Source organism: Cebidichthys violaceus, unplaced genomic scaffold (assembly GCF_023349555.1).
Source record: "Cebidichthys violaceus isolate CVI_PGR_0920_01 unplaced genomic scaffold, fCebVio1.0.p SCAF_33, whole genome shotgun sequence".
Lineage (NCBI taxonomy): Eukaryota > Metazoa > Chordata > Actinopteri > Perciformes > Stichaeidae > Cebidichthys > Cebidichthys violaceus.
Genome location: NW_027176517.1, coordinates 628304 through 647123, shown reverse-complemented (window position 1 = coordinate 647123; position 18820 = coordinate 628304). Strand labels below are relative to the sequence as shown.

The 18820-nt window shown below is 38.9% G+C and overlaps 2 protein-coding genes across 2 annotated transcripts in view; one reads left to right on the top strand and one right to left on the bottom strand.

Annotated features, from left to right (window-relative positions):
* Positions 1–407: 407 nt before the first annotated feature.
* atpaf1 (ATP synthase mitochondrial F1 complex assembly factor 1) lies at positions 408–4200 on the top strand. The gene is made up of 9 exons (XM_068725104.1): positions 408–637; positions 1514–1622; positions 1833–1895; positions 2042–2104; positions 2214–2264; positions 2437–2484; positions 2718–2813; positions 3349–3456; positions 3661–4200. Exons 1-9 carry the CDS (start codon positions 423–425, stop codon positions 3841–3843), a joined length of 936 nt encoding a protein of 311 aa, XP_068581205.1. The 5' UTR covers positions 408–422; the 3' UTR covers positions 3844–4200.
* A 996-nt stretch (positions 4201–5196) lies between these two features.
* rhpn1 (rhophilin, Rho GTPase binding protein 1) overlaps positions 5197–18820 on the bottom strand; it is a 29910-nt gene continuing 16286 nt past the window's right edge. The window contains exons 7-15 of the mRNA XM_068725096.1: positions 9515–9681; positions 9204–9391; positions 8965–9121; positions 8488–8634; positions 8093–8287; positions 7929–8005; positions 7688–7834; positions 7111–7263; positions 5197–6883 (exon numbers count right to left, since the gene is read on the bottom strand). Of these exons, the coding sequence (XP_068581197.1) occupies positions 6668–6883; positions 7111–7263; positions 7688–7834; positions 7929–8005; positions 8093–8287; positions 8488–8634; positions 8965–9121; positions 9204–9391; positions 9515–9681 (1447 nt within the window). The 3' untranslated portion in view covers positions 5197–6667. The remainder of the gene's footprint in view (positions 6884–7110; positions 7264–7687; positions 7835–7928; positions 8006–8092; positions 8288–8487; positions 8635–8964; positions 9122–9203; positions 9392–9514; positions 9682–18820) is intronic.

Here is an 18820-nt window from a genome sequence, read left to right as displayed (position 1 = left end):
TCAGACTGAGTTCTCAATGAAGAGACATAGTGACCTCCAGTGGTCTCAACGTATCAGGACCGCATTCAAACAGCTGCTGTAGATTTAAATAATAAATAATTATTCGCTTTTATGTCATGCATATAGTGACGAATATTCTGAAAATCACTCAAAGTGTTATTAAATATATGAGAGAAAGGCTAAAAGTATGTGGACATGTGTATTGTGTTCCGGGTCTGTTTCCTGTTTCCCTCGGGATACATTTAGACGGTGCACCTACTGTCTTATCTTCGCTCATCACAACCTTTCGGTCCATTATAGGCTGCTTTGTTTTGTTTACATGACAAAAATAAAAAAAATTCAAACTGGCGTAACTGTCCTAATTATGTGTCGCTTTCCTCGGAACCAATGTTTTAAAGCCGTTCCCCGCCGGAGCACTATAGATGCTGGACGGAAGCGATGGAAAGATGGCGGCGGCCATTGTACAAATGTCATGTTTGTACCGAGGGATGTTAGCGGTCAGGGCCACCGGCATCAGAACGCTGATCCCCGGGCTGGTCCCGGCGCACTTCCGAGCCTTCTCGGTGCGGAAGGAGCCGGAACTGGAGGAGAACCCGTACTTCAGCAAGTACCAGGACAAGATCCAGAAGCTGCGCAGGTCAGTAGCGAGCTACCGGCGACACGGGCCGCTATGCCCCAATCTTCTTCAGTTAAATCTAATATTTAAATGTAATTAGAGTGTAACATCCATACATGTTATTCCTCTGGTCTAAGACGGTCCACATGTGTTCGGAAACACGACCAACTCTCCCAAATCCAAGTACTACAGCGCTAAAACTCGCTCTGTCATCAAGTGTACAATGTGGAGCTGCTCCATAGACGATGAATAGGGGAAGATGTTCTAGGTGACACAGAGCAAACAGTACATTTTCTGTTTCACAACACTGCTTCAACGAAGTGACTCTCCCATTCATCGTCTATGGAGAGGCATAATATTCGACTTGGTGAGATCACAAGGTAAAGACTGAGAGAGAGAGTAGCTCATGTTTAACAGATATGAATTGACCTTCTCTACGCCATAAACATAATATATTGGAGTACTTAGTTTAGGTGTTTTGCAGGTCAAGTTGTCTGACAAAACAAAATTCCAAACCCAAAGATGTTGAATTCAAAGCAGAACAAAATGTGTTTCCCCGTTTGGACTGAATATGTCAGCACTGTGGTTTTTGAATATAGATATAATATAGCAGAGACAGAAATTCACACTGAATCATGCATTTCATAGTATTATCTATTTTACACCAGATTGACGATCATTTCTCCAGATAATGGTCAGCAGACACATGTTGTTGTTGTTGTTGTTGTTGTTCGTTTTAAAGCAGTGTGAGGAATGCTGGGAGTCACTACCTGAAGTAGAAGTGTGCAAGGCAGCTTTGCTAAAACTGTAAATCATCGCTGCATCTCGCCTCGTGAAGATGAAAGATGATTTAAAGTTGCCGGTGTTTCACTGATCCGACGTCTGACTTGTTCTCAGCGCTAAACCGCAGGAGTACAAGGCCCGACTGGAGAACCGGCACGAGGCCAAGAAGGACGTTCTGGGACACTCGAAGCAGGCGGAGTTCGTCAGGCTCATGGAGCAGGAGGTGCAGTACGAACCCCGGGCTCAGTACAGAGAACACGTGACAGTATTCTGGAAGTCCTGGAGTATCTAGCATATTTAAGTGGTCTTCTGATAGATTGAGCGTGTTTATGTTCATCATCTACACGACGAAGGGTCAGAATGCATTTATTCATGTTCCTGTGACGAGTTATGAATGCGACGCCACACCTCTGTTGTGGGGAATCTTTTGCAGTTGGAGAAAAAGGACAAGATGGCCGCCGGGGACGGAGCCACAGGAGGTTTCACAAAGAACAAGGTGAGCAGATTAAACTGCCGTCATCTCTCATTCTACCACTTTAACTTCACTTTACATTCATTCTGTTTTTATGTTGTTGTTTTTTTTGTAAAAACGGAATGTTTTCAGTGTGATTTATGACGATGACATAATGAGTTGTTCTTCAGACTCTGGACTCCATCCTCAACCTGGAGCTGATCGGGGACATGACGGGCGAGGAGGTCTCTGAGGTGAGTCTGTGGCGGTCCCTTTGTGTCCCGAGGTTCACCAGTGAGAGACGTTTTGAAGCTGCTCCTTTTTTTTTTTTGTAGTTTTGACCGTTTTGTGTTCTCCTCTCAGCTCTGGATGAATTATTATTCAACCAAAGACACGATCAGCGCCGTCATCCCGGTGAGTGTGACCCCAGAGAACATGCTGACGCAGCATATAAGCACAACGTATGCTTTTGATATTCCACACGATTTGACGTGGGCTGCTCTAACGTATTGTGCAGTTGCACCATGATGCTTGTAAATAAATAGAAGTCAGTGGGTCTAATAACCGGTCCTCCCTTTTATCGCAGACACCGGTGTACGAGGTGATTTTGAGCAGATCGGAGTCGTGCCATGCGGTAAGATCCCTGCTGCTCACACTGAAACCTGTCGATGGAGAACAATGATCATCAGCCTCTCATCAGAACCGCAAACAAGCTGTCACTTTTTCTGCCACACCAAACTAAATAGTTTCAAATCAGCCTCTCTCTCTCTCTCTCTCTCTGTCTCTCTCTCTCTCTCTCTCTCTCTCTCTCTCTCTCTCTCTCTCTCTCTGTGTCTCTCTCTCTCTCTCTCTCTCTCTCTCTCTCAGTTCCTCTACGCTCTGCCTCAGAGGGAGGGCTACGAGTTCTTCCTGGGTCAGTGGTCCGGACACGAGCTCCACTTCACCTCCCTCATCAACGTCCAGGTGAACCTCTTCACACTCTGCCGGGAAAGTCTGACGCTCTGAATACAAGTCATATTTTTCATGTACCTGACAGATACATGATGATCGCAGTGTTGATCATCAACTCTTCAGACTTTCATCCTCATTTATTATTCGCAACGGCGTATGAAAATAGAAATAGAAATAATATTTACAGAAACAGGAGAGGGTAATAATAAACTTGACTACCATCTACTGTAGTAGTAGTAGTAGTACACTGACTACGGACTAGAACTTCATACAATCCCACTTTAAAAACTCATAACTAACCTTTTAATTAGTCACCAAAGTTGGCCATTATAGATGCATGTCCATATTATTAGAGCTGCTTCATGGTTTAGTTTACCAAGGTTTATGGTTTGATCAGTGAAAACTGCTTATAATTCAGGATTATAGGGGATTTCACCATTAAATCAGCATAATGTACAATGTGTTATTAAGACTCATTATTAAGACTCGTGGCTCATGATACCTGGAGGTGTTAATTGCATTTCTTCCTCTTCCTGTTGGCGTCCAGATGCAGGGCGAGAACGCTCCCAGTCAGCTGATCCTCTACCACTACCCAGAGCTGAAGGATGAGAAGGGTGTGGTCCTCATGACCGCCGAGCTGGACCCCAAGTTCATTGTGAGTCCTCTTCCTGTATGGACCCCCGAGGCTGAAGCCTACACACTTATTCATGGACCGTAGTGGTGTCTTTTTCCCCGCCATTATCCTGTGTTAGGGCAGCTACAGCAGCAGGTTGATATTCATGGTTTTGGAATAACCGACCGTAGTGTGAGACTCAAACATTGGATCCACGTTGACCCGTCTGTTCCCTCTCCTCCCCAGACCGTCCACCAGGCTCAGTGCTTGGCTAACCAGGTGCAGCTGTTCTACGGCACGCAGAGGCAGGAGACGTACCGATTGGTCGAGACATTTAACCACCGCCCCGCAGACTTCAAACACATGTCGGTGATCGCGGAGCTGGAGCAGAGCGGCTTGGGGTCGGCGGTGGCTCCCGGGGGGTCGTAGGGACGCAAAACCAGCTCGCCTACAGTCTGATTCCCAGGAACCGTTGGTCCTCAGTTAAAGTGACGGAGGGACGGACGGACATCTTCATACAGCAGCGGATATGATTCAAGCAAAAAACATAATAATTTAAAAGAGGATCAGTAGCTTCTCATGAACTCATGTCTGGGACTTGATCATCTGCTGCACACCTTCATTGCGCATATTTGTTGCCACAGGATAATAATGAGGTATTCATCAGTTCTATGATAAATACATCCCACTGTTTCCTACCCTCATGTTAGACTGGACGTTATTTGCATAGTAGCTATCCATGAAAGCCCATTGGACGTTTCAATAAAGCACCTTCCAAACCTTAAATCTTTGTCTCTGCCAGACTTCTTTAGTGGCGATGCTGCCGTGTGCCCAGATCTCCCCTGTAACTCACGGTGTATTATCGATGCTACCACTGGGGGGCAGCAAACGGCTTTTCTTCAAATTCTACCCAATAGTGGCTTTCAGAGAGTCCTTGTGGTATTCAGCCTGCAGCGGCGTCTCATAAGTGTAAATCCAAAACCTAGACGTGTGAAGCTGAGGGTGTTGGGGCTGCAGACCTGGGGAACCGGCTCTCCTCTGGAGTCCATTGGCTCTGTGGCGCACGAGGACGACTCCCTGGAAGTACGTCGTCGTTTGTTGTCTCTTCACAGCACCAGAACAACAAGTAGGAAGAGGTTGTCTCTCAGACCCCATGAGAAGTCCGTCACAGGCTCAATGACCACAGCAGAGTCTGGATGAGACGGTGAGGTGGGTCTCCATCAAGAGAAACCAACTGCATTCCTTCATAACCAACACTGTCCCCAAGCTTCACTCAAAAGGTAAGAATACATTCAGAATTACCCAGATTATCAAGTGTGTCACAGAAAATCCAATTTTTATGGATATGATATTTGGGCCTGTGCGTCTGTTTGCTTTCGTTGGTGCTTTACTGCCCTCTAGTGGTCATACATTATACAGCACTGTGGCGTTAAAATCATTTTGTTCCACAGCTCTCTGATTAGCTTTTGGAGAGTTGACTTGGTGCAACAGAAGCAGCTTGCAGGTGGAGACAAAATGAATGTGTGAAGCTCCTCATGTAGTGCTGGAAGTATGGAGGCAGGAAGCTGTGTTTCAGTAATATGTACACAACAGGATATGATGAAAACACATCTTACACTAATATTCTAATAACGTGAGCTAACCACTACTGCTGCTAAACAACTACAGAGTAGCATTGAAGGCAGAAAAAGAATCAAATTCTAATAAATGATATTTGTGTGTAATAGAGACATTTACTATACTCTTGAGGTAGTTGTTAGAGAGAGGGCGGAGTCAAACTGATGCAGCTGATAGCTCATTATTCACTTTTATTGTATTTATACATGAAAAAAAAAATACTGTGCAAATCCCCAAATGCAGTCATTAAGGGATGGTCAGATATTCAGTCCAAAAAAAAAATGCAAATAGGAGGAAAAAAGTCTTCCTCTTCACAACAGTCGCGACAAACATTTACTCAGTCGCACAAACACACATTTCACAAAGCTGGAGAGGAAAGAGTGAGACTTTTTCTTCTTCTTCGACGAGCAGAAAGTTACTTTGCGATCACAACGTGAATTTAACGATTATGAGAATAAAAACATCCTGCTGCTTTGCGATCTTATTTTTTTGAAATCGCATCGCGGTGTGAAAAAACGGAACATGAGAAATCATCGTTTGTCCCCTCTGGCTTGTTGTACTCGTCACAATGGACCGTCATGGCACATACATTGTTCAGAAAAACAAAATAAAAAGACACAGCATTCATCTTTCAACAGTAATGTGCTACAGTTCTCACATGTCTAGTTATATCAGAGTTTTACAAACAATGTTAAGTAAAAGAAGATCTTCATCTGTAGTTTAGTATTGGCTGACTGTAACATACAGTACAGTGGCTGGACACCATTAAGGACACAATAGACACCAAAATGCAACGCTTTGGACACCACACACTGTCCCTGCAGAGTCTCCCAGTATCACATTTCATTTAAAAAACAACTCCCAACCCAAACTCCCATGTTCATTATTGAGACATCGAGTCACAAACACATTATCAACAACAGATTTGTCCTTTTCAATATTCACAGTGCATGAAAGTACCAAAAACTACAAAAACAATGGATCAAAACCTCTGAAGTGCTTTTAATCATCTAAACATGACAACTAAAACAACAACGACAACACTTCTCCAAGAACATCCCACATCACAACCGTTATAGCAGACAATGTACAGTATCTACAGTACAGTAGAACGGATGCTAACCTGGAGCACTTCAGTGGTGAAACAGGACTGTTACAGTATTCTGTAACCTCAGACACCTTAAGAAAAATATAAGACACAAGAAATACGGAAGTTGCTTTTGAATTCTGCTTTGTCCTCTCAGCTTTACACGACACGCGTGTATTGTGAGGTTAATGTAAAAGATGTAACAGGAAGTGAATCAGTAAGATTTTGCCAGCTGCGTCGCAACATTGGCGAGCTGGCTGCATTGAGACCTAAACACTAGTCACCAGCTGGTTGGATTTATTTTAATGTTAGTCTCAGTTGTTTGCTGAAAAAAGTTCAGTAATATTGTAAATGAATCTTTGACTGTCTGTGGCTTCCTGTGCGTCACCTTATTCTTTGCATTTGTATTTATTTTGCAGGAGCAACAGCGTGGTGTGGAGTCCCGTCACTAAATGATTCCACAGCAGCCTGCATCTAAAACCTGCGGTCCTGATCGTACCTTGTGCTCCACTGCTGCGATTCCCTGAGTGGCTCCTCTGCAGCCGTGTCTCAGTACATGGCCTCGGTGTCTCGGACGCTTCCAAACGACAAACTGAAAGTGCTTCCTAGTCTCTTAGCGCCGCCGCCGCCGCCGCCTTCCCTCGTCTTCTTCCTGTTCCAGTTCAACAAGGAGGCGGAGCTCTGGCCCTTCGCTCCACTCAGCAGACGCTGCCGAGCGTTTTCCTTATCGCTGCTGTGGGACAGCAAGATGGCCCTCCTCTCCAGCTGCCAACACACACACACACACACACACACACACACACACACACACACACACACACACACACACACACACACACACACACACACACACAGGTAATGTCTCGGTCACTGCACAGGTAAGCATGTATGCATTGAAACAGCAGCCACGGACATCACACACACACACACACACACACACACACACACACACACACACACACACACACACACACACACACACACGTACTTACCTGTGTATCGTTTGAGTGTAATGTGACCACGCTGAGCTCCACTCCTCTCTCGCTGCAGCTCTTTAGCATCTGAACCACCTCTCCATGTTTGGCCCATTTGGAGTCCTGTCCGTCCACTGCCACTATGTAGTCTCCTTCCCTTAGTCCGGCCTCCTACGCCACACACGGACATGAGGAAACAAGCGAAAGTCATTCATTGCAAATTCTGCAACCAATAATGATCCATCAACTATTGTTAGAAATGAATGAAGCTGCTGCTAGACCGGCCCCACCTCTTCACTCAGGGTGCCCTGTTTACTGCCTTACATGAGTGTTTATGTACGTTTGTGTCTCTTTTACATCCTCTAGTGGTCAGAAATGAGTTAGTTGTACATTTTAAATTCTAAGAAAACTCAAATGACTTGAATTAATCCCTAAAAAAAGAAATAAAACGGTGTAGATTTATTGCTTAAAAATCAGATGTATTCTAGGGTACAGTAATATAGTAGTTGTGACTTTTGTAACTGTCTCTAACGCTCTCATGTTCAGCCGTTCTGCTGTAACTGATGCACATAAAGCTCAGCAGAGGGTCTCTTACTGCTGCACAGCCTCCAGGCACCACTCCTGCCACCAGGACGGGGGAGTCTCCCCTGAGCGTGAGACCCAGTCCGCCCTCTCTCTTCTGCAGACAGATCACACGTACCGGACCCCAGCGAGCCCGAGCACAGAACACTGACAGAGGCCCCTGCAGCACAGGAAAGAGTCATCTTCAACTAAGGTACCAGCAGGCGCTGCAGTTTTCCTAATATCCGACCGTTCCTACAATGAATGCGTCTTACCAGTCTTTGGAAGATATCAGTGACTTGGACTTTGGAGAAGTTGGTTGGAGTGATGTCTGGTTTCTGATGGGTTTGGGCTGTAGAACGACAGAACAAACCACAGTCACCGGCTGTTATTTAACCAAAGAATCACATCGCCGAGGCGACTTCACAGCGATGCTTACACTGTATCTCTGGGGCCTCTGCGGTTTCGTCAAAGTCGTCCTCTCTGTCCAGCTCGGAGTACTTGTCCAGAGAGCGTTTGTGTGTGAGCGACAGCACGTCCTGCAGGATGTCCATCTTCCTCAGGATCTTACACAGACTGTGGACACGCATGGCTTCTTCGTGTCGGATTACCGCCCGCCGCAGGTGAGCCTTACCTGCATACATGTAGGCAGACGTGCTCTTAACAGATGAGCGAATACTACTGTAGATAAAATCAACCAAATCTTTGGAAAATAGATTTAATGACAGGAAGCCTCCACTGCATCTCTGTCAGTCTCTCCCTCTCTCTCTTTGTTTCTACTCTCTCTGCTGTGCATCTGGACTAAATATGAAAATATACATTCCATCAACTCACCAAGCTTTCTTCTTTTTTCAGGGTCTCGTAAAACCTGGCTGAGTGGCGGCTCTGCAGGACTGCTGACATAGAACTGGAGGAAAGCCTTCTCTGCTCCCTCGTCACACTCCTCCTCCTCCTCCTCCTCCTCCTCCTTCTCAGCAGACACTACAGAACAAGACATTTCACATTAACGTGTGTAGATGGAGTTTTGGGTAAGGACAACCAAAAAAAGACAATTAGTCTTTGCAAAGTATCACCAACTTAACTGGACAAAGTCTGCACTACAAAAGCTGATCCATATTATCTTTCTGTCCATCTTTATTTATATTTAATATAATTTGTTTATCTTGCTTTCCGTTTTAAGTTTGACTCTTTGCAAGTAAAGACCATTCAAATCAAAACAACTGACCGTGTCTGCACAGTTAGCAGTAGCGTGAACACCCGCTACAGATATGATATGAAATGAAATGTCGCGCGTAGTTCGGCGTGGCTTACGCGTGTGATCGCAGAGTGCAACGGCAGCGTAGTAGTGCGAGAGGGCGCGGAAGTGTTCGGACTTGACTTGAACCATGGAGGCCCAAGAAAACGGCACGTAGTCCTTCATCAGGGGCTGAGTCATGGTCTGCTGCACTAAGGAGTAGACGTCCGACACCTACAAGCACATACGCAGTGAGAATCGACGACGGCACAACAACAACAACAACAACGACACGACCAGAGACGCGTTAACTCACCCGTGCAGCCTCTTGTGCCAGGCAGAGTTGCGAAGTGAAGTGTGTGTCCTGGGTGGTGAGCGTGACTCGCTCAAACACACACTCCTGCACCTGGGAAACCATCAGACGCACCAGCATGCAGAGCGACGGGCCGCTCATGTCCAAACTGGGAGCGTTGGAGAAATTCTCTTTAAGGTAGTTAAATGCACCTAAAAAAACCCCCCACACATTTAAAATATTTTGTTAGTTCATTCAATTACTCAAATTAAAGGCAGTTTTTCCGTCCCACATAGTCACTTAATGAGGCGGGTAAGCATGTGCCGTTTCACTACCTGCAGCTCTCTGGAAGGCATCTATTGCTCGGTCTATGCCAGCGGTTGCGGAGCGGTCTTGCCGCGCTCCGATCTGTGTGTAGAGGGCGCCGATGTTGAACAACACACTTCCTTTTTCAAAGGCCAACGTGCGCTGACACGACGGGACTCCTGTCAGGGAGTCGTACCTAGAGACAGAGGAGGACATTTACTTACTGCATTGCAATGATTTTGATGGCAACTATACTTTGCCTTTTCTTTACATTTTTATGGCCTAATATATTATTACTTTTTTTTTTTTTAACTTTTTTATGGCATACTATACTACGACTTTTCAATTGGATTTTTTTGACACTTTTTAAGGACATACTATACTATGACTTTTTTATTAATATTTTCAACATATTATACTATGACTTTTTCATGATGTTTTAAGACTACGAGAAGACTAGAAGACTATGATTTCTTTCAGATTTTTTTCAACATACCATACTATGACTTGTTTATGAATTCTTTCGAAATGCTATTTGACTTTTTTCGACATAGTATACTATGACTTTTTTATTAATATATTCAACATGCTATCCTATGACGTTTTTAGACATACTATATTATGACTTTTTTATTAATATATTCGACATAATATATATACTATGACATTTTTCGACATGCTATACTATGACTTTTTATTAAAATTTTCAACATGCTATATTATGATGTTTTTATTAATATATTCAACATGCTATACTATGACTTTTTTCAACGTACTATACTATGACGTTTTTAGACATACTATACTATGACATTTTTATTAATATTTTCGACATGCTATACTACGACCGTTTTTCACTTTTTTCGACAGGCTATACTATGACTGTTTATTGACTTTTTTCGACAGGCTATGCTATGACTGTTTTCGACATAATATACGATGAATGTTTTTTGACTGTTTTCGACAGGCTATAATGACTGTTTTCAACATAAAATACTATGACTATTTTTTTACTTTTTTCGACATGCTATACTATGACCGTTTTTCACTTTTTTCGACATGCTATACTATGACCGTTTTTCACTTTTTTCGAAATGCTATACTATGACTGTTTTCAACAGGCTATACTATGACTGTTTTCGACATAATATACTATGACTATTTTTTGACTTTTTTCGACATGCTATACTATGACCATTTTTCACTTTTTTCGACAGGCTATACTATGACTGTTTTTGACATGCTATACTATGACTATTTTCGACATAATATACGATGAATGTTTTTTGACTTTTTTCGACATGCTATACTATGACTGTTTTCAACATAAAATACTATGACTATTTATTGACTTTTTTCGACATGCTATACTATGACTATTTTCGACATAATATACGATGAATGTTTTTTGACTGTTTTCGACAGGCTATAATGACTGTTTTCAACATAAAATACTATGACTATTTATTGACTTTTTTCGACATGCTATACTATGACCGTTTTCGACATGCTCTACTATGACTATTTTCGACATAATATACTAATAATGTTTTTTGACTTTTTTCGAAATGCTATACTATGACCATTTTCGACATAATATACTACGACTATTTTTTGACTGTTTTCGACATTAAATACTATGACTATTTATTGACTTTTTGAACATGCTATACTATGACTATTTTCGACATAATATACTATGAATGTTTTTTCACTTTTTTCGACAGGCTATACTATGACTGCTTTCGACATAATATACTATGACAGTTTGACATAATATACTATGACTGTTTTTCACTTTTTTCGACAGGCTATACTATGACTGTTTTCGACATAACATACTATGAATGGTTTTTGACTTTTTTCGACATGCTATATACTATGACCGTTTTTCACTTTTTTCGACAGACTATACTATGACTGTTTTCGACATGCTATACTATGACTATTTTCGACATAATATACTATGAATGTTTTTTGACTTTTTTCGACATGCTATACTATGACCGTTTTTCACTTTTTTCGACATGCTATACTATGACCGTTTTTCACTTTTTTCGACATGCTATACTATGACCGTTTTTCACTTTTTTCGAAATGCTATACTATGACTGTTTTCGACAGGCTATACTATGACTATTTTCGACATAATATACTATGAATGTTTTTTCACTTTTTTCGACATGCTATACTATGACCGTTTTTCACTTTTTTCGACAGGCTATACTATGACCGTTTTTTGACTTTTTTCGACATGCTATACTATGACCGTTTTTCACTTTTTTCGACGGGCTATACTATGACTGTTTTCGACAGGCTATACTATGACTGTTTTCGACATAATATACTATGACTATTTTTTGACTGTTTTCGACATGCTATACTATGACTATTTTCGACATAATATACGATGAATGTTTTTTGACTGTTTTCGACAGGCTATACTATGACTGTTTTCAACATAAAATACTATGACTATTGACTTTTTTCGACATGCTATACTATGACTATTTTCGACATAATATACGATGAATGTTTTTTGACTTTTTTCGACATGCTATACTATGATCGTTTTTCACTTTTTTCGAAATGATATACTATGACTGTTTTTTGACTTTTTTCGACATGCTATACTATGACCGTTTTCGACAGGCTATACTATGACTATTTTCGACATAATATACTATGAATGTTTTTTGACTTTTTTCGAAATGCTATACTATGACCGTTTTCGACATAATATACTATGACTATTTTTTGACTGTTTTCGACATTAAATACTATGACTATTTATTGACTTTTTCAACATGCTATACTATGACTATTTTCGACATAATATACTATGAATGTTTTTTCACTTTTTTCGACATGCTATACTATGACCGTTTTTCACTTTTTTCGACAGGCTATACTATGACTGTTTTCGACATGCTATACTATGACCGTTTTTCACTTTTTTCGACAGGCTATACTATGACCGTTTTTTGACTTTTTTCGACATGCTATACTATGACCGTTTTTCACTTTTTTCGACAGGCTATACTATGACTGCTTTCGACATAATATACTATGACTATTTTCGACATAATATACTATGAATGTTTTTTGACTTTTTTCAAAATGCTATACTATGACCGTTTTTCACTTTTTTCGACATGCTATACTATGACCGTTTTTCACTTTTTTCGAAATGCTATACTATGACTGTTTTCGACAGAATATACTATGACTATTTATTGACTTTTTTCGACATGCTATACTATGACTGTTTTCAACATAATATACTATGACTATTTTTTGACTTTTTTCGACATGCTATACTATGACTGTTTTTGACATGCTATACTATGACTATTTTCGACATAATATACTAATAATGTTTTTTGACTTTTTTCGAAATGCTATACTATGACCGTTTTTCACTTTTTTCGACATGCTATACTATGACCGTTTTTCACTTTTTTCGAAATGCTATACTATGACTGTTTTCGACAGGCTATACTATGACTGTTTTCGACAGAATATACTATGACTATTTTTTGACTTTTTTCGACATGCTATACTATGACCATTTTTCACTTTTTTCGACAGGCTATACTATGACTGTTTTTGACATAAAATACTATGACTATTTATTGACTTTTTTCGACATGCTATATACTATGAATGTTTTTTGACTTTTTTCGACATGCTATACTATGACCGTTTTTCACTTTTTTCGACAGGCTATACTATGACCGTTTTTTGACTTTTTTCGACATGCTATACTATGACCATTTTTCACTTTTTTCGACAGGCTATACTATGACTGTTTTTGACATGCTATACTATGACTATTTTCGACATAATATACTATGACTGTTTTTTGACTTTTTTCGACATGCTATACTATGACCGTTTTCGACAGGCTATACTATGACTGTTTTCGACATGCTATACTATGACTGTTTTTCACTTTTTTGGACATGCTATACTATGACCGTTTTTCACTTTTTTCGACGGGCTATACTATGACTGTTTGACAGGCTATACTATGACTGTTTTCAACATAAAATACTATGACTGTTTTTCACTTTTTTCGACAGGCTATATACTATGACTGTTTTCGACATACTATGACTGTTTTCGACATAACATACTATGAATGTTTTTTGACTTTTTTCGACATGCTATACTATGACCGTTTTCGACAGGCTATACTATGACTGTTTTCGACATAATATACTATGACTATTTTTTGACTTTTTTCGACATGCTATACTATGACTATTTTTTGACTTTTTTCGACATGCTATACTATGACCGTTTTCGACAGGCTATACTATGACTGTTTTCGACATAATATACTATGACCGTTTTTCACTTTTTTCGACAGGCTATACTATGACCGTGTTTTGACTTTTTTCGACATGCTATACTATGACCGTTTTTCACTTTTTTCGACAGGCTATACTATGACTGCTTTCGACATAATATACTATGACTGTTTTTCACTTTTTTCGACAGGCTATATACTATGACTGTTTTCGACATACTATGACTGTTTTCGACATAACATACTATGAATGTTTTTTGACTTTTTTCGACATGCTATACTATGACCGTTTTTCACTTTTTTCGACAGGCTATACTATGACTGTTTTCGACATAACATACTATGAATGTTTTTTGACTTTTTTCGACATGCTATACTATGACCGTTTTTCACTTTTTTCGACAGGCTATACTATGACTGTTTTCGACAGGCTATACTATGACAGTTTTCGACATAATATACTATGAATGTTTTTTGACTTTTTTCGACAAGCTATACTATGACTGTTTTCGACAGGCTATACTATGACTGTTTTTTGACTTTTTTCGACATGCTATACTATGACCGTTTTCACTTTTTTCGACAGGCTATACTATGACGATTTTATTAATATTTTCGACATACTTACTATGGCTTTTTTCAACATTCTATATGATGACTTTTTAATTAATAAATTCGACATACTGTACTTCGACTTTATGACCTTTTTCTACATCCTATACTATGACTTATTTTCATTATGTTTTTTGACATGCTGTATGATGGCTTTTTTTTTTACCAACATGCTATACTATGACTTTTTTCAACATTCTATACAATGACTTTTTTCGACATACTAGACAATGGCATTTTTATGTCTTTTTTCAGCATACTATACATCTGAAAATGAAAAGTCTGGATTAAGTGCATCTGACTTTTAGAAGATCATAGCCCATTGCCGACAAAGCAGCCAGAGTTGCCTGGCCAAACGCCAGCAAACTGCCCCAGGGAGGAGAGCCGAGAAAGAAGCTGAGCTAACCCAGCTAGGACCTAAGGCTACTCTACTACCCAGCCTACTCCTGGTTGTCTAAATGACCAGTTGTGGAAAAAAGTGATGGATGAAATAAGACTGCAGGCAAACCTAGTAACGGGAGATCGGCGACTGTTGTACCCAAATCATTACAGAGACCTGGCTCCATTGTTGCATCCCACATCAAGCAGCACTTGACGGGCAGAGCACAGGACAGAGCGCAGGCCTCCCGTGGGACGAGAAGAGGTGGACTCATTTACATCATGAAGCTTGGTGCTCAAAAATAGTCAAAGTTGATGGACAATGTTTTCCTGATGGCAAATATTTTAAGATGTTGGCCATATTATCTGCTCAAAGAATTGTTTTTGTTGCTGTTGTTTACATTCGTTATGATGCAAATTCATAAAATACACAACAGAAGTGGACTACTGTTTTTGTTGTTTTTGTCATGTTTTCTTGTGTTGCAAATGGGCTTCAACTGCATTAATTGTGTATCCTGGTATTGCATAATAACATTAAATGATCCTTGAATCCTTGAGTTTTTTATTTATGACATTGAACATACCATACTATGAATAGTATACAATTACTTTTTTTGACATAGTATACTAAGACTTTTTTATTTATATATTCAACACACTATACTGTGACTTTTTCGACACGATATACTATGACTTTTTTATTAATGTATTCGACATTACAGTCATTTCGCAGAAGCTTTTATCTAAAGCAACTTACAATTCAGTATCTATCTACACAGCGTAGACGCAACTACGGGAGCAATTCTTTGGGGTTAAGTGTCTTGACAACTGACATGAGACTAATGGAGCAGGAGCCGGGGATTGAACCACCGACCCTTTGATTGAAAGGCGGCCCTGCTCTCCACTTAGCCACGGTCACCCAGACATACTACAATATGACTTTTTTGACATACTGTACTACGACTTTTTTCGACATGTTATACTATGACATTTTTATTAATATTTTCGACATACTATAATATGACTGCTTTCGACATGCTATACTATGACCGTTTTTCACTTTTTTCGACAGGCTATACTATGACCGTTTTTCACTTTTTTCGACAGGCTATACTATGACTGTTTTCGACAGCCTATACTATGACTGTTTTTCAACTTTTTTTGACATGCTATACACTATGACCGTTTTTCACTTTTTTCGACAGGCTATACTATGACTGTTTTCGACAGCCTATACTATGACTGTTTTTCAACTTTTTTTGACATGCTATACACTATGACCGTTTTTCACTTTTTTCGACAGGCTATACTATGACTGTTTTCGACATATTATACTATGACGTTTTTATTAACATTTTCGACATACTATACTATGACTTTTTTATTAATATTTTCGACATACTATGACTTTTTTCGACAGGCTATACTATGACTGTTTTTCACTTTTTTCGACATGCTATACTATGACCGTTTTTCACTTTTTTCAACAGGCTATACTATGACCGTTTTTCACTTTTTTCGACAGGCTATACTATGACTGTTTTCGACATATTATACTATGACGTTTTTATTAACATTTTCGACATGCTATACTATGACGTTTTTATTATTATATTCGACATACTATACTATGACGTTTTTATTAATATTTTCGACATACTATGACTTTTTTCGACAGGCTATACTATGACTGTTTTTCACTTTTTTCGACATGCTATACTATGACTGTTTTTCACTTTTTTCGACAGGCTATACTATGACTGCTTTCGACAGGCTATACTATGACCGTTTTTCACTTTTTTTGACAGGCTATACTATGACTGCTTTCGACAGGCTATACTATGACTGTTTTTCACTTTTTTCGACATGCTATACTATGACCGTTTTTCACTTTTTTCGACAGGCTATACTATGACCATTTTTCACTTTTTTCGACAGGCTATACTATGACTGTTTTCGACATATTATACTATGACGTTTTAATTAACATTTTCGACATGCTATACTATGACGTTTTTATTAATATTTTCGACATACTATGACTTTTTTCGACATGCTATACTATAACTTTTTTGACATAGTATACTATGACTGTTTTCGACATGCTATACTATGATGTTTTTATTAATATTTTCGACATACTATACTATGACTTTTTTCAACATACTATACTATGACTTTTTTCGACATACTATACTATGATGTTTTTATTGATATATTCGACATACTATACGATGACTTTTTTCGACATACTATACTATGACTTTTTTCGACATACTATACTATGACTTTTTTATTATTATATTCAGCATACTATGCTATGACTTTTTTATTAATATTTTCGACATACTGTATTACGACTTTATGACCCTTTTCTACATGCTATACTATGACTTAATCAGATTTTTTTAAACATACAATACTTTGACTTTTTATGAATTTGTTCAACATACTATCCTATGACTTTTTTCAAAATGCTATAGTATGACTTTTCGACATGCTATACTATGACCGTTTTTCACTTTTTTCGACACGCTATACTATGACTATTTTCGACATGCTATACTGTGACTGTTTTTTTACTTTTTTCGACAGGCTATACTATGACTGTTTTTGACAGGCTATACTATGATTTTTTCGACATAATATACAATGACTGTTTTTTTACTTTTTTCGACAGGCTATACTATGACCGTTTTTCACTTTTTTAGACATGCTATACTATGACCGTTTTTCACTTTTTTCGACAGGCTATACTATGACCATTTTTCACTTTTTTCGACAGGCTATACTATGACTGTTTTCGACATATTATACTATGACGTTTTTATTAACATTTTCGACATGCTATACTATGACGTTTTTATTATTATATTCGACATACTATACTATGACGTTTTTATTAATATTTTCGACATACTATGACTTTTTTCGACAGGCTATACTATGACTGTTTTTCACTTTTTTCAACATGCTATACTATGACCGTTTTTCACTTTTTTCGACATGCTATACTACGACCGTTTTTCACTTTTTTCGACATGCTATACTATGACCGTTTTTCACTTTTTTCGACAGGCTATACTATGACCGTTTTTCACTTTTTTAGACATGCTATACTATGACCGTTTTTCACTTTTTTAGACATGCTATACTATGACCGTTTTTCACTTTTTTCGACAGGCTATACTATGACCATTTTTCACTTTTTTCGACAGGCTATACTATGACTGTTTTCGACAGCCTATACTATGACTGTTTTTCAACTTTTTTTGACATGCTATACACTATGACCGTTTTTCACTTTTTTCGACAGGCTATACTATGACTGTTTTCGACATATTATACTATGTCGTTTTTATTAACATTTTCGACATGCTATACTATGACGTTTTTATTATTATATTCGACATACTATACTATGACGTTTTTATTAATATTTTCGACATACTATGACTTTTTTCGACAGGCTATACTATGACTGTTTTTCACTTTTTTCGACATGCTATACTATGACTGTTTTTCACTTTTTTCGACATGCTGTACTATGACCGTTTTTCACTTTTTTCGACATGCTATACTATGACCGTTTTTCACTTTTTTCGACAGGCTATACTATGACCGTTTTTCACTTTTTTCGACATGCTATACTATGACCGTTTTTCACTTTTTTCGACAGGCTATACTATGACCATTTTTCACTTTTTTCGACAGGCTATACTATGACTGTTTTCGACAGCCTATACTATGACTGTTTTTCAACTTTTTTTGACATGCTATACACTATGACCGTTTTTCACTTTTTTCGACAGGCTATACTATGACTGTTTTCGACATATTATACTATGACGTTTTTATTAACATTTTCGACATGCTATACTATGACGTTTTTATTATTATATTCGACATACTATACTATGACGTTTTTATTAATATTTTCGACATACTATGACTTTTTTCGACAGGCCATACTATGACCGTTTTTCACTTTTTTCGACAGGCTATACTATGACCGTTTTTCACTTTTTTC

Bases quoted from the DNA above. Each gene is read 5' to 3' on its own strand.
- atpaf1 (XM_068725104.1), top strand. From the start codon at position 423: ATGCTGGACGGAAGCGATGGAAAGATGGCGGCGGCCATTGTACAAATG. The intron at 1,896-2,041 runs GTGAGCAGATTA...GTTGTTCTTCAG, and splicing joins GAGGTTTCACAAAGAACAAG to ACTCTGGACTCCATCCTCAA. The intron at 2,265-2,436 runs GTGAGTGTGACC...CTTTTATCGCAG, and splicing joins CGATCAGCGCCGTCATCCCG to ACACCGGTGTACGAGGTGAT.